This window comes from Diabrotica virgifera, chromosome 6, assembly GCF_917563875.1.
Source record: "Diabrotica virgifera virgifera chromosome 6, PGI_DIABVI_V3a".
Taxonomy (NCBI): domain Eukaryota; kingdom Metazoa; phylum Arthropoda; class Insecta; order Coleoptera; family Chrysomelidae; genus Diabrotica; species Diabrotica virgifera.
The window spans coordinates 105,192,618-105,209,794 of NC_065448.1; the positions used below are offsets into that span (position 1 = coordinate 105,192,618).

The 17,177-nt window shown below is 33.7% G+C and overlaps 1 protein-coding gene across 2 annotated transcripts in view; it reads left to right on the plus strand.

Moving 5' to 3' along the window:
- Nucleotides 1-17,177, plus strand: part of LOC114330435 (leukocyte tyrosine kinase receptor) — a 366,482-nt gene that overhangs the window by 322,320 nt on the left and 26,985 nt on the right. For both annotated transcript variants that reach the window (XM_050652706.1, XM_050652707.1), the window contains exon 20: nt 223-428. In XM_050652706.1, the coding sequence (XP_050508663.1) occupies nt 223-428 (206 nt within the window). The remainder of the gene's footprint in view (nt 1-222; nt 429-17,177) is intronic.

The window sequence follows — 17,177 nt, forward strand, 5'->3', positions numbered from 1 at the left end:
AAAATAAATAACGTTGACATAACTTTTAAAATAGATACAGGTCACACAGATTCTTGAAACATATTGTAGTTTTAAGATCTTTCTCATGGGTATAATACAACTTAAATGCAACACAACATGAACTGCAAATGAGCTGTACCTATATCAATAATTATTCTGCTATACACTAGAATACTAGAATATTCTTTAGTACTCAACATAAACATATTTATACATTTTTAGGTCCAATTTATGGAATAATGACACAATGCTGGCATCCAGCTCCAGAACAGAGACCAACTTTTGGTACAATTCTAGAAAGGTTAGGTTACTGTACGCAAGATCCTCAAGTAATGAATGCTTCTTTGCCCGTATTTCAGCGCCCTCCATCCTACGAAAGAGATACGACGGTCATGAGACCTTCAGGTTCGGAAGAGAATTGTTTACAGGTAATTATATAAATGAGTTTTATGATTGGTTTTGTGACAACTGTTAATTGGCTACTTAAAATAACTTTCTTGTGTGCCGATGTTTTTGATAATAGTTTAAAGAGTTAATATTTATAATAGATATTGTCCATGATCACATATATGTTGTACTCTATATTTTATAATATCATAGAGTAAGTACTATACTCTTTGGTATAGCAATTTTATTTGAAAAGAATTAGGAAATTATTTGGAGATCTAGAACATACTTACAACATTCATGGGTATGTCCAAACTGTCAGAAATAAATTACATGATGGTCATTACGGCAGACCTCCTGTATTACCTATTAGCAAATTAAATTACGTCTTGTCTGTACTCTGATTCTAGAAGAGGATATTACATCATCATCATCATCATAAGTGGCTCGACAATCCGTTGTGTATCTTGGCCTGCTCACAAAGAAGTCGCCACTCCTGTCGATTCCTGGCAACTTTCCTCCATCTCCTCACCCCTAGAATTTTTAGGTCTTCTTCAATATCATCAATCCATCTTCTTCGTGGTCGTCCTCTACTTCTTGTACCCTCTGGTTTTGAAAATGTTAATCTCTTAGTATATTCGTGGTCTGACATCCTAGCAATGTGTCCAACCCATCTAAGTCTCTGCACTTTAACGAATTTCACAATATCTGGATCGGTGTATAATTGATACAGTTCAAAGTTGTATCTTCGACGCCATAGCCCATTTTTATTTACTGTGTCAAAAATATTTCTAACAATTTTTCTATAAAAAATACCAATAAGTCTTTCATCACTTTGAGATAGGGTCCACGTTTCAACTCCATATATCAAAGCCGGTCTTATTAAGGTCTTGTATATATTGAGCACGTTTTATATTTTTATTTTTTGAATGTTTATGGAGACCGTGAACAGTTCTGTTTGCTATTATTGCTATGTGTCTTTTTATTTTAGAAGAGGATATTACGGTCGACTATAAAAACACAGAGTGCTTTTGGGGTTCGTTTATTTGCCTCTGTTTCAGCTCGATTTACCTTATAGGATATTCAATAAGTTTTGCGGTTAATTTTATTTTGTTATAGAAAAGAAGAAAGGTCCCATATACAAAATTCATTATTAAAATAAAATTAAAACAATAAATAATAAAACTCAAAGTTTTCAACCTAATAAAATATTCAAAATTAACTAGTTTTGATGGGAAATAAGCCACAATTTTACTAAAAAAATGATTTTATTAACGTTTCGACGTCCAAATCGGGTGTCATTGTCAAAATACAAAATATTAATTAATTAAACAAAAATGTTTTTGCGTAGTAAAAAAATTCTTCTAATAATTTATTTATTCTGATTCATTTATATCGGCAATTCAGACATATATTATACATTTTAAAGTAGAAGACTTTAAAATGATACTGCCAATATTTATGAGTTGCGTTCCTGGGACGACTTTATTGAAAGATAGTTCATTCGATTACATGAAATCAACCCCAACTCAAGAATATCCGTCACAAAAAAATCATAACATGTGATCTGTCTTTAAAAAGACAACCACATGCAATGGTGGCAGTAAAATTCTCGCGCTAGAGATGCCACAGTAAATCACGAGGGAAAACCAGGAAAAGAAAAACCTCTTGATACTATCCCGACATCGTAAGTATTAGGTCTTACTTTAGTTTACTCTCAAAACTAATAAAATAAAATAATAATAAACTAGTGAAACGTTAATAAAATCATTTTTTTAGTAAAATTGTGGCTTATTTCCCATCAAAACTAGTTAATTGCAAAAATGCCACAAGAAAATAGCTTCAGAACAACAATATTCAAATTATTTAAAAATATCCAAAATATTTCTAAAAGATATCTAATTGAAAACTTATTGGACCATTTTCCTGGTAACACCTCCATGGCTTCTAAAAATTGCAAGCCAGATGGATGCTGAAGCGAAGAAGACCAGAAGCCATGGATGTTTTACCAGGAAAATGGTCCAATAAGTTTTCGATTAAATATCTTTTAGAAATATTTCGGATATTTTTAAATATTTTGGATATTTTTAATATTTTGAATATTTTTATTAGGTTGAAAACTTTGACTTTCATTTAGCAGATGTCGCTAGACACCTACAGAGAGCAGCACATCTACGCCTCTCTGATGATGACTCCAATTAGAGTCGAAAATCGTCGATTTAGAGTGCTGGGCGCATTGCAACTGAATAAAAATGGTACAGGTTTTTATTTTAATAAATAATGATTTAAATCTTAACCTTTCTTGGAACCACTTTTTGGTAACATCCTTTATCTCTGACTTTTACAATTTATAAGCCAAGAGACGACGAATAAAGAAGTATTCTACAATATGGAATCCCATTTCGTCTTACTCGTCTAGGAAAAGGTCCGAAAGACAGTTCTAAATACTTAAAATCTGAGTAAAGATAAAGATAAATTATAAAAGTGAACGACAGTTCATATTTCCTTTCGATTCAGAGGATATCCACCATCCCAAGACAGCTGTTTCTGTCTCTAGACGTCTTCAGTAGGGCTACGTGACCTTTCTTCTTTTCTCTAAGGGATGTCGCTACGGCTTCTTAAAAGTGGATTTTAATATTATTTTTATAATTCCACTTAAATACGCAGTTTATTTTCGTCTGGTTCAGACGTGTTTACGTAGCCCTACTGAAGACGTCTAGAGAGAGAAACAGCTGTCTAGGGATGGTGGATATCCTCTAAATCGAAAGAAAACATAAACTGTCGTTCACTTTTATCTTTTATTTTCTTATATTGGTACACTCTTGAATGAACGTTTGTGAAGTTTCATTTCAATCTGTCAACACATTTTTTGTCTACAAACCATTTAGTATCGGCGTGTCATAGTATTTTTTTACAATGGAAATAATCAAGAATCGTGCAGGCGCAGTAATTGAATTTTTAGTTTTGAAATCTTTAAAAGCAAAGGAAAATCATGAGCGAATGTTGAAAGTGTATAAGGACTCTTCGCCTTAAATAAGTACAGTAGATAGATCGGTTGCTAAATATAAACGTGGTTATACAAGCCGTGAAGAAGATCCACGTCAAGGACGTCCAAAAACAGCAACAACACCAAAAATCGTAGAAAAAATACACTATCTGGTATTAGAAAATCATTGAGTGACTGAAAGAGATTTAGTAGAAGACATAGGCATCTCATTCAGTAGTGTAAGCAATATTTTGACTTTGAGTTTCAGAAAGCTGTATTCACAATGGGTGCCGGATTCGGTAACAACAGAAAAAAAACATTAAGAGCGTTTTCGAAAGGATAAAGTTGATTTTGTGCGTCGATTCATCACTATGGATGAGACTTGGGTATATCACTAAGATCCTGAATCAAAACATGAGATTAAAGAGTGGTGTGGATCGGGTTCTTCGACTCAGAAACGAGTTCGTGTCCAGAAATTAACCAAGAATGTGCTAGCATCAGTATTTTAGGATGCGAGAGGAATATTGTGGATTACGTACTTGCAAACTGATTACTATTGTGGATGGTAAAAGAATAAATTCTTTATATTGTTGTAAACCTTTGTATTGTTGTAAGTAGTAATAAGAATAGGATTAGGAGTAAAAATGATAAATACTGTATTAATAATATTACTGGTGATGGAAATATAGGTATTATAAATAAACACAGTAACGAAACAAATAGTAGATATAATGATAATATAAAAACCAGGGAGCATGAAATCAACGATAATACTAGTAATGGAGAAGAAGAAAACGGTAATGATGAAATACATCATAGCGAGACAAATCATATAGGAATAGCGACATGGAATGTGACATCTCTGACAGGCAAGGAAATAGAAGCTACAGAAGAAATGGAAAAAATGGATGTACAAATATTGGGAATAAGCGAAACAAAAAAGATAGGCAGAGGACATCTAAATATCAACGAAAAATATAGCCTATACTATTCCGGAGTACTGCAAGGACAAAGAGCAAAACAAGGAGGTGGTATAATAGTGAATAAAAGAATAGAATCAAGGATAACAAATTACGAAGCAGTATCATCTAGAATAATTACAGCCCAAATAGAACTAAAAAATAAGATAGGGATAATATAAATATACGGACCAACAGAAGGTAGTGAAGAAGAGGCTATGATAGAATTTTATAACGAACTCCAACATACATTAGATAAGTTAAGAGAGACAGGAGAAAAAATAATAATTTTAGGAGATTGGAACTCTAGGGTAGGTAAGGACGTTAATAGGGGATTAGGATATATTGGACAATATGGGGAAGAAACATTAAATAGAAATGGAATTAAAATGCTAGAATTCTGCCAAACGAATGACCTGATAGTAGGAAACACATTCAGTGAACAAACCATTGAAGACAAATATACATTTGTGGCTAAAGAGAGAAATACAAAGAGCTTAATCGACTATATAGTATATACGAGAAATTTGGAACAAAAAATACAAAATATCTTAATGGAAAAAGAGCCGGAGCTGTCCACACAACACAGGCTTGTCACTGCAAAACTGAAGGATGAAAAATAGAGGAGATGGAAGGAAAAGAGTACAAGAAAGTAAAAGTAAACAAACTAAAGATAGAACGTGTGCGAGAACTTTACAAGAAGGAAACCAATAAAAGATTGAGGCAGATAGAGTGCCAAAAAGAAACATGGACAATGGAAGAAAGATGGAAAACTTACAGGGAAGTATTAAAGAAAACAGCAGCTGAAGTATGTGGAATCAAAAAATGTAATAATCAATTGAAAAGGACAAGATGGTGGAATAAAGAAGTGAAAACAGAAATAAAAAAGAAGAAAATGGAATAAAGAAGAATATTACAAGCAGAGACGATTGGTAAAAAAGACAGTCACACAAGCAAAAGCAAGATCATGGAAAGAATTTGGAGAAAAACTACAAGAAGGATATATAACAAATAATAGAAACTTTTGGAACAATACGACACATGAAGGGAGGAAAACGAAAGGAGATAAATGCAGCAAGATATAGATCAATGCAAATTCAAATAAACCCAGAACAAATAGCTAGGGTATGGAAAGAATATTATGAGGAAAAATTTGATACAACAGTAACACAGGTTGACAATGTAAAAAATGAAGGCCAAGAAAACACAGAGACCAAATAAGTAGAGAAGAAGTAATAGAAGGAATATCAAACATAACAACAGACAAGGCAGGAGAAGATGATGAAATTGAACCGGAAATGGTAAAATACATGGGAGAAGAGGGAATAAACTGGCTATGGACAATATATAAAGAGGCGTGGGAAAAACAAGCAATCCCTAGAGACTGGCAGAATAACATAATTGTACCAATATACACAAAAGGAGAACATATAAACTGCGAAAACTACAGAGCTATATGTCTGTCATCGGTATGCTTTAAAATGTATACGAAAATAATAGAGAAAAGACTAAGGCAAGAAGTAGAAATGAAATTGGGAGATGAACAAGCGGCCTTTAGACCAGGAAGACAAACAAATGACAACATATATACCATCAGAAACCTAATCGAAAGATGCTTAGACACGGGGGGAAAACTGGTATTAGCATTAATAGACCTAAGAGCAGCATTTGACACGATAGAAAGACAAATTATAGGGGAATACTTGAGGAAAATAAATGTACCAAACAGATTGATAAAAATTATAGAAAGTACTTACAAAGAGGTAAAAGGAAGAATACAAATAGCAGGGAAACGATCAGAAGAATTTAATTGGAATAGAGGTATTAAACAAGGAGATAGTCTCAGCCCTTTGATATTCATAATCGTAATGAACGAATTAATAAGAAAAACTAGAGCAAGAACCAACCAACTACAGACAATAATAGGATACCAGATACCATAGATTACAACCGGTAACAATAGAGTCCTTAATGTATGCGGACGACATAGTACTAATAGCAGATTCCGAGAACAAAATGCAGAAACTAATGGATATATGGGTAGAGGAAATAGAAGAGCTAAAAATGGAAATAAACGAGGAAAAAAGTAAGATAATGATAATCAACGGCAAAGAAGATAATGAAATAAAGATAAAATGCAAAAACTGAGAACTGGAAATAGTTACAACTTACGAATACCTGGGAAGTATCATTACTAACGACGGAAAATAGACTGGGAAATAACAAATAGAGCAAAGAAATCAAACAAGTTATACTATGCTTTAGCCTCAATACTGGGGAAAAGAGAACTTGCAAGAGAGACAAAAATAAACATATATAACACAATAGTGATACCGACTGTGCTCTACGCAAGTGAAAACTGGACAATTCTGGAAAAACATAAGAGCAGAATAAATGCAATGGAGATGAGACATTTAAGAAGGATAGTTGGAAAGACAAAATGGGATAGATTAAGCAACGAGACTATTAGGAGAATGGCCAACCAAGAACCAATAATGAATAAACTAAAAAAGAGACAAATGAATTGGTATGGGCATTTGATGAGGATACAACCCAACAGAATTACGAGAAGAATCCACGAAGCAAGGAACATTGCAAAAAGAAAAAGAGGCAGACCAAGAAAAAAATGGATACAGCAAATAGTAGAGGCGGGAAAAGTTAAAGGAAAATCACTTGAGGAATTAAAAATAATGGCGGAAAACAGAAAAGAATGGAAGAGATGGGTGAATGTAAATTAAAATAGCGATCCCAAATCCGACACCCTGATAGGGTACAAGGAAGGGGAGAAAGAAAGAAAGAAAGATATTGTTGTAACCCTTTAGACTAGCTAAAGGAAAAAATTTGTGAAAAAAGGCCCGGTTTGTAGAAGAAAAAAATAATTTTTTATCAGGACAATGGGTTGTGTCATATAACAATTGCTAAAATCCATGAATTCAAGTTCGAATTTTTTGAGCATCCACCGTATTCAGCAGATTTGGCCGCTAGCGACTTCCATATGTTTCAATATCTAAAAGGATTCATTATTTTTCAGCCCTTACAGATTCTCACTTCAGGGATGGAATTTTTGAATTGGAATTTCGTTGGAGAGATTGAAAAAAGAAAAGTGAATTGGTTCGGTTATATAACTAGGATATATCTCTGATATAACTCTGAGAATATCAGAAATGAAAACGGAGACCTTCTGACGGACCTCTGCAGCGTAAATGAAATACGAATTAACAATACATTTTTCCCTCACAAAGAACAATACAAATACACTTTTGAAAACACTAGAGGACAAAGATCTATGATAGACTATATTCTGTCGAATAGAGAGTTACACCCGTCTCTAATCTTGGATGTAAGAGCACTAACATCAGCAGAAATAGGAAGCGATCATAAATTGGTATTGTGCAAAATCAGAATGAAAACACATATGTGATAACAAAACAGCAGAATAAACCACCAAGATTAAAGTCGAAAGCTTACAGGACGACTCCACAAGATACCTATTCCAAAAAAGACTAACGGAAAAAAGCAGCAACACGTATATCACAGAAAGTGACGGAGTCGAAGAAAGCTGGGCAAAAATTAAGTCTAATATCTTAGCCTCAGCAAAGGAAGTTCTTGGTGAAACAAACATTAATAAAAATAAATCGCTTCCAAGACGAAGAACTCCATGGTTTTGTACAGAAGTGAAGGAAAAATGTAAAGAGAAGAAAAAAGCTTACCTAAAATATATGTCAACTAAAACACAAGAGGCATACGATTATTATAAGACTATAAGAAACGAAACACATTCATTAGTAAGAAGAATAAAAAATGATCACTGGGAACGTTTTTCGAAAGAAATGGAACATGATTTTTATGGTCTCCAAAAGGAAATATGGCGCTTTATAAGAGGTCAAAGAACGGAGGTAAAGGAACTAATAGAACCAAAACACATAGAAAAGGATACATGGATTGACTACCTAAAAAAGCTCTATGCAGAGGAAGAACAAATGATGCTAGAACCGGAAACACCAGAAATTACCACAAATGAAGATGTTAATATAAGTGCACAGGAAGTACGAAAAACACTCGAAAAGCTGAAGAACAGAAAAGCTGCAGGTAAGGTTGGAATATCAAACGAATTACTGAAATACTGTGGAGCAGCAATGACAGAACAATTAACAACATTAATTAACAGAATCATAAAACACAATAAAATACCGGAAGAGTGGAGAACGAGCGAACTAATTCTACTATTCAAAAAAGAAGATAAAAAGCAGCCAGAAAACTACAGAGGTATCAACTTGTTAAATACTACCCTAAAACTTACAACTAAAATCTTACAAGACGTAATGAATCAGAGGATAAGTTTAGCAGATGAACAACACGGTTTTCGTACTGGAAGATCGTGTACAGATGCAATATTCGTCATAAAGAAAATTACTGAGAAATCACTAGAGTATAATAGACCAGCATTTCTATGTCTGATTGACTTAAAGAAAGCATTTGACAGAGTAAGACTCAAAGATGTAATCCATCTTCTGTATAATAGAGAAGTCCCTCTAGATATCATAAAAACTATTGAGAACATCTACCAAAATAACAGAATGGAAGTCAGAATAGATGGACAACTTACAGAACCTATAGATATAGGCAGCGGAATAAGACAGGGAGACTCATTGAGTCCTATGCTTTTCAATTTAATCATGGATGAAATCATTAAAAACGTCAACAAAGGAAGAGGTTATAGAATGGGAAACACAGAAGTAAAAATACTCTGCTACGCAGACGACGCAATATTGATAGCCCAAGATGAAGATAGTCTGCAAAGATTAGTCCACAGATTTAACATAAGAGCAAAAGAATTCAATATGACAATTTCATCTCAGAAAACCAAAACAATAGTAATCAGTAAAGAACCAATCAGATGCAAAATAGAAATTGACGGTATCAGTATTGAACAAGTAATGGAAGTAAAATACCTTGGAATTACATTGTCGAGTTACGGAGACCTAGACAAAGAAGTGATAAATCAAGTACAGAAAGCAAATAGATTGGCAGGATGCCTTAATAACACTATATGGCGAAACCGACATATTAACACTGAGATGAAGTCAAGAATTTATAAAGCCAGTGTAAGACCAATAATGACATATGCATCAGAAACAAGACCCGATACAGCCACAACACAAAGACTATTGGAAACGGCAGAGATGAGAGTACTGAGAAGAATTACAGGAAATACACTGAGAGATCGAAAGAGGAGCGAAGATATTAGAAGACAATGTAACGTACAGTGTATAAACGAATGGACACTAAATAGAAAAAAGAATGGAACAACCACATAACCAGAATGGGGGAGACACGTGTGGTCAAAATAGCACGAGATAAATCACCAATCGGCAGAAGAAATATCGGCCGACCGCGCAAAAGATGGAGTGACAACCTTCCATAGAGCTATCAATCCTCCAATGAACAAGCAGAATTGCTTATAAAGAGGAAGAAGAAGAAGAAGATATAACTGGGATGAACGAGAACAGACTAGTAAAGAAGGTGACAGATGCCAAAAGATAGGAGAAAAGAAGACGGGGCAGACCTAGAAAAGGGTTGATGGAACAAATCGAGGAAATCGGGACAAAGAGAGGGAAAACAGTGCAACAGATGAAGGAAATGGCAAGAGACCGTAAGGCGTGGAAGAAATGAGTAAAAGATGGATAGGTGAGACCAGAGTCCGACGCTCTTTAGGGCATAAGGACACCGAGTAGAAGGAAAATCTCGTTGGAACAAGCGTATTGATGTTCAGGGATGTACTTAATAATAAAGTGTATTTCAAACCATAAAATCGTGGTTTTCTTATCGAACCACAAAACTTATTGAACAGCCTAGACTCTAGACAGTACAGTCTTTTTATACAAGACTGGAACTTATTACCTCAAAACAGAGTTCATAATTGAATTTATGCCAAGGCAGTGTCAAATTGCAATTAATGCTGTTAGAGATACAGATCATTATATGCTTTTTCTCATGAGGATCTTTCAGTGCGTCACAGTTTTTCGATTTATTTTTAACGCATTAAATTTCATGTGACAGAAAAAACGCCCGTCGGTGATTACATTTCGTCGGTGACATTTATAACATTTATTCTAGTTGTCAATAGATGGCGCTATAATCGAAAAAAAATTATTCATTAATTATATAATATATCTACGAATATAATCTGTACAATTAATAAGACTATACAAATCAAAGAAAATACCATTTTATAAATGCAATAAATACAATTGATTTGTTTTTATGCCAAATTGCAAATGTGACAACTGTCAGATTTAACTAAAATGTCATGTCACTAAAATGTATATTATCACGGACTTACCTTTTTTTCTATCATTTGTGACGCACTGAAAAATGCTCATGAAAAGAAGCATTTGGATTTTCATGTTTTATATTTATTTTTAAATGAAGAATTTTTTTTGGTAAAATTGTGGCTTATTTCCCATCAAAACTAGTTAATTGCAAGGATGCCACAGGAAAATGGCTTCAGAACAACATGAAGAATTTCAATTAAGATATTTTTTATTTTTTGTTTAATTATCTAATTAAAAGGAAATTATATTACATTTAAAGTAAGATGAATTAAATTGAAAAAAAAATTGATTTTATTAATCATTTTTGATATTCGTTTTTGATAATCATTGTTGATATTAGCAGTTAATTTTTGTAAAAATTTAAATTATATTTATTTTAACTTAAGAGCATACAGTAGCGCGTCATCGATATAACTTCGGGAGATAGTATCATACCTTTTTTAGAAAGGTCTGCGAAACTTTGGCAACAGTGGTAATCTTTGACATTATCTAAGATCAATATTTTGACAATTATACTCATAGGCGCGCTAAATGGAAGTAATAGAAAACAATTTTATTATTGGTAAATTAATATTTATAAAAATAAACCAAAATGGGTGAGAATAGTCGACCAGCGCGAGTAGAGGGGGTTGCACTGGTGACTGTATTATGTTCTCTCACTGACCAACTGTTTGCTGACGCTTTCTGACTAGTTTGACTGTTTGCTAGAACAAACCTAATAATAAATAATAATTTCCTTGTGAAGCAAAACAATAGCGCCAAAGGCACTCTAACTAGTTTCAACCCTTTTTTAAAATAGAACTTTAAATGAACTTTTCCCATTTTTTTAACTATTGATAATATTTTAGAATAAAAAAATCCTCCTAAAATTTTATATACTCGCATTAGAATTTTCGAAATATTTTTATGTAAAATATACCTACTAACCTACCTACATATAACTAAAACTCACAATTAACAATAGTCTATTTTTTCAAATAGGCCAACAACTTAGTTCTATTACACAAAAGTATAATAAATTAACCATAAATAAACACTACTTTCCTATGAAACTACAATAACGAATTCTTGAAGAATAAACTACTGCACTGAACAGATACCGATAAAGATAACAGAACAGATAAGAGAAAATCTGACGCAGGTTTGTCAAAATGACAGTGACAATTTCTCTATGTTGCCTAATTAGTTAATATTTATAATATGTTCGATTTCTTGTTAGAAATAAAAAAATTTAGTAGGTCCAAAATGACACAAAATGTCGTCATGGGATAAAAAAGTTTATTTGAAGAAAGTGTATTTTTTTGTTCTTCTTAATGGCGGTACAAGCCCTTTTTTTAATATTGTATTTAATTACAGAGAAATTTCCACATACTAATATATTTCTCAAAATGGGCTCTGTACCGCCATTCTTTACTATATTACGAATATGTGTGCCAAATATCTCGACAAAATATTCAAAATTACACCCACAATCTTCGACCGCGCTTGTTGCTACCTGTTGATCGCTACTGTTGCCTCTTAACCCTAAATAATTTTGATATATCGAAAACATTTTTGTTTATCAGATTTTGTTTGGCTTCTCACAAAACTATCCTTGAAATTTTTTGGAAATTGTTTGGGGTCGGGTGCAGGGACCTCTAAAAAATCTGATATTGTTTATGGGTTAGCTGATATTTATATTTTTTCCAGATAAGTATTGATTGTAATCGTAACAAATAAATTTAGTGCTTATATTCTTAAATAAAATTCTATGAACTAAAACTATAAGTTAACCTTTATACTTCATAAGTAGGTATGTATAATTATGAAGCTCAACTTATAAAAAAAAGGTTTATGAGTGGTAAAAAAATATATATGGAATCGATGTTGCTCTCATATAAAACAATGAATATATCCTGTTTATCTTAATAGAGCTTTTCAACGCTATAATCCACAGAGAACGGCAGTTCTCACCAGTGGCGCACAACACCCCTACAAGCGACACTATCCACAGAGAACGACAGTTCTCACCAGTGGCGCACAACACCCCTACAAGCGACACTATATATACACGAAATTTTCGATTTTCTAAACCTGACTGAATTGAAAATTGGGCCAAATCCCATCTTAAAGTTTAGGAAAAGACTCGTCCATCCATATGTTACCTCTCCATTTTGGTCCAAGGGTGTGGATTTTACGGCCCTTCCCATTTAAAGCCTGTTTTTCGTTCTCGTCCCCAAAACTCCCAAAAATTTCAAAAATTTAAGCCCGACCTTTGCGGCTTCTGATAGCACAGATCATTACCTTTCCAACGCATGTTTAATTTTGAAAATCGGTTATACCATTCAAAAGTTATCGAGCTCAGAAATATGACTCAATTTTTATTTAAAAAATGGAAAATGTTTGTGGATATGTATGTATGTATGTATGTATGTATGTGTGTGGAAAAGTTACACCGATCTGAATTTTTTTTCTGTGTTTCAAGAAGGTGTGAGGGCCGATTCAGAACCGGTCTAATTTTTGACTTCTGACTACCCGTAAGCCAGCTAGAGGACTAGGTAGATACAAAATAGCATATTTTTTGGGCGTATATATCTTATGTTCAAGAAAAGACAGGAAAACCGCAAATACACCAAATCAATAGGGTTGAGTTAAGCTTTCAAATGGCGTTTAAGCGATCAATCTGAGACATACATACTGCTCACCAGAGCCAAAAAACTGAAAAATTAAACTTTGAAAATTTTGGCTTTTCGACAATTACTCAAAAATAACTGAGCGTTTGTAGAAGGACTCAGGACGCGTCTAACGGTGTATACCTCATATCTGGGAAAATTCGAATTTTTAAGTTATAGGCTTCATAAGTATAATCAAATCTATTTCTTATGGGAAAAACGGTTTTTCAAGCTCAATAATTCCTGTAATACGTTCAGTTATCATACTCGATCTTGGATGCGTCAGATACTACTTGTCAATACGTTTCAAATTCATGTTTAGTGATCAACATCAGGTAAACCGTTCAGAAGTTATAGAGCTCCAAAAGTATAATTAGTCCAGGAACTGAAATTTTTCACTTCGCAATTTTTACAGAATGGATAGATTTGCTTGAAAATTTGACAAATGAAACAAGTAGTGGATAGTCCAAGGATTAAAATCTATATGATGCCGAAAGACGCTTTTACCATGGGGTGGTTGCCACCTCATCTCGAGAGTGGAAATTTTTTATTATATTTTGACCGCAAATGCTGGTAAAAATATTAATTATAAGCAAAAAATGTTCATTATACATTTTTTTGATTAAATTAATAGTTTTCGATTTATTGGTTATCGAAGCTGTTAGTTTTATATCGAAAAAATTACCAGAGAACGACAGTTCTCGCCAGTGGCGCAGAAATACACCCCCCTACACGCGACACTATTATATACACGAAATTTTCAATTTTCTAAATCTGACTGAATTGAAAATTGTGCCAACTCCCATCTTCAAGTTCAGAAAAAGACTCACCCATTTATATGTCAACCATCCATTTTGGTCCAAGGGTGTCGATTTTAAGGCCCTTCCTATTTAGGGTCTGTTTTTCGTTCTGGTCCCCAAAACTCCCAAAAACTTCGAAAATTTAAGTCCGACCTTTGCGGCTTCTAACAGTACTGATCATTACCTTTCCAACGCATGTCTAATTTTGATAATTACCAGAGAACGGCAGTTCTCGCCAGTAGCGCACACCCACACCCCCCTACACATAACACTATATATACACGAAATTTTCGATTTTCTAAATCTGACTGAATTGAAAATTGGGCCAAGTCCCATCTTAAAGTTCAGAAAAAAAAAGTCACCCATTTATATGTCAACCATCGATTTTGGTCCAAGAGTGTAGATTTTACGGCCCTTCCTATTTAGGGTCTGTTTTTCGTTCTCGTCCCCACAACTCCCAAAAACTTTAAAAATTTAAGTCCAACCTTTGCGGCTTCTAATAAAACTGATCATTACCTTTCCAACGCATGTCTAATTTTGAAAATCGGTTATACCATTCAAAAGTTATAGAGCTTAGAAATGTGACTTAATTTTTATTTAAAAAAGGGAAAATGTTTGTGGTTGTATGTATGTGTGTTTGAAAGTTAAACCGATTTGATATATTTCCTCTGTGTTTGAAGAGGGGGTCAGGGCCGATTTAGAACCGGTGTAGTTTGTGACTTTTGACCACCCATAAGCCAGCTATAGGACTTGGTAGGTACAAAACGGCATATGTTTTGGGGGTATATTTATTCGGATCAAGAAGAGCCAGGAGAACCGCAAATACATCAAATTAATAATGTTGACTTAAGCTTTCAAATGGTGTCTAAGCCGTCAGGATCAGACATACACACGGCTCAGTATAGCCGAAAAACTGAAAAACTAAATTTTGAAAATTTTGGTTTTTCGACAATTACTCAACATTTCAACCTACGAATTGCGCCAATAACTTAGCGTTTGTAGAAGGACTCAAGACTAATTTAGCGGTGTATACCTCATATCCCGGAAAATTTGAATTTTTTAGGTTATAGGCTTCATAAGTATGATAAAATCTATTTCCTGTGGGAAAAACGGTTTCTCAAGCTCAATAATTCCTGTAATAGCTTCAGTTATCATACTTGACCTTAGATCCATGAGACACTACTGGTCAATACGTTTCAAACTCATATTTACTAATCAAAATCGGTTAAGCCGTTTAGAAGTTATTAAGCTACAAAAGTATAATCCAATTAACGATTATTCCCGAAATGGTTTATGTAGTTGTAGTGGTTACGACGCTAAATTTGATCTGGCAACGGGCAATCCGACTTCATTTACCGGCCATCTGAATATTTTTTTTCAATCTATTTCGAATAAAAAAAATCTAGTGTACATTCGATGGACACTAGATCATTTGGGAGATAATACAACAAAGGTGACCATTTATAAAGCTTGACGTGTAATAGAGGAACATTGTATTCAACTTCATACATTTAATTTATAAATAACTTTGAAAAACTCCTGATACAAGAATAAAAAACCGCTAAACGCCGTAAAAATGAGTGGCGCATAAAATATTCCAGCTACAAAAGATCTGATATGAATATTACGTGGCGCGAAAATGGATTTTCATTTGATGCAAAACAAAATTCCAGTTTTATTTTAAAAGATTTTTCCATAATATTTGCTAAATTTGAAGTAAACGCGCCACAAAAGAGTTTCAAAATTCAAACTGTATCAAAGTTACTCTTTTGTGGCGCGTTTACTTCAAATTTAGCAAATATTATGGAAAAATCTTTTAAAATAAAACTAGAATTTTGTTTTGCATCAAATGAAAATCCATTTTCGCGCCACGTAATATTCATATCAGATCTTTTGTAGCTGGAATATTTTATGCGCCACTCATTTTTACGGCGTTTAGCGGTTTTTTATTCTTGTATATATATACACGAAATTTTCGATTTTCTAAACCTGACTGAATGGAAAATTGGGCCACATCCCATCTTAAAGTTTACGAAAAGACTCGTCCATCCATATGTTACCTCTCCATTTTGGTCCAAGGGTGTGGAATTTACGGCCCTTCCCATTTAAAGCCTGTTTTTCGTTCTCGTCCCCAAAACTCCCAAAAATTTCAAAAATTTAAGCCCGACCTTTGCGGCTTCTGATAGCATATATCATTACCTTTCCAACGCATGTTTAATTTTGAAAATCGGTTGTACCATCCAAAAGTTATCGAGCTCAGAAATATGACTCAATTTTTATTTAAAAAATGGAAAATGTTTGTGGATATGTATGTTTGTATGTATGTATGTATGTGGAAAAGTTAAACCGATCTGAATTTTTTTTTCTGTGTTTCAAGAGGGTGTGAGGGCCGATTCAGAACCGGCCTAATTTTTGACTTCTGACTACCCGTAAGTTAGCTAGAGGACTAAGTAGATACAAAATAGCATATTTTTTGGGCGTATATATCTTAGGTTCAAGAAAAGACATGAAAACCGCAAATACAGCAAATTAATAGGGTTGAGTTAAGCTTTCAAATGGCCCTTAAGCGATCAAGCTGAGACATACGCACTGCTCACCATAGCCAAATAACTGAAAAATTAAACTTTGAAAATTTTGGTTTTTCGACAGTTACTAAAAATTTCAACCTACGAATTGCGCCAATAACTGAGCGTTTGTAGAAGGACTCAGGACGCGTCTAACGGTGTATACCTTATATCTGGGAAAATTCGAATTTTTAAGCTATAGGGTTCATAAGTATGATCAAATCTATTTCTTATGGGAAAAACGGTTTTTCAAGCTCAATAATTCCTGTAATACGTTCAGTTATCATACTCGATCTTGGATGCATCAGATACTACTTGTCAATACGTTTCAAATTCATGTTTAGTGATCAACATCAGGTAAGCCGTTCAGAAATTATAGAGCTTCAAAGGTATAATTAGTCCAGGAACTGAAATTTTTCACTTCGCAATTTTTACAGAATGGATAGATTTGTTTAAAAATTTGACAATAAGTAGTGGATAGTCCAAGGATCAAAA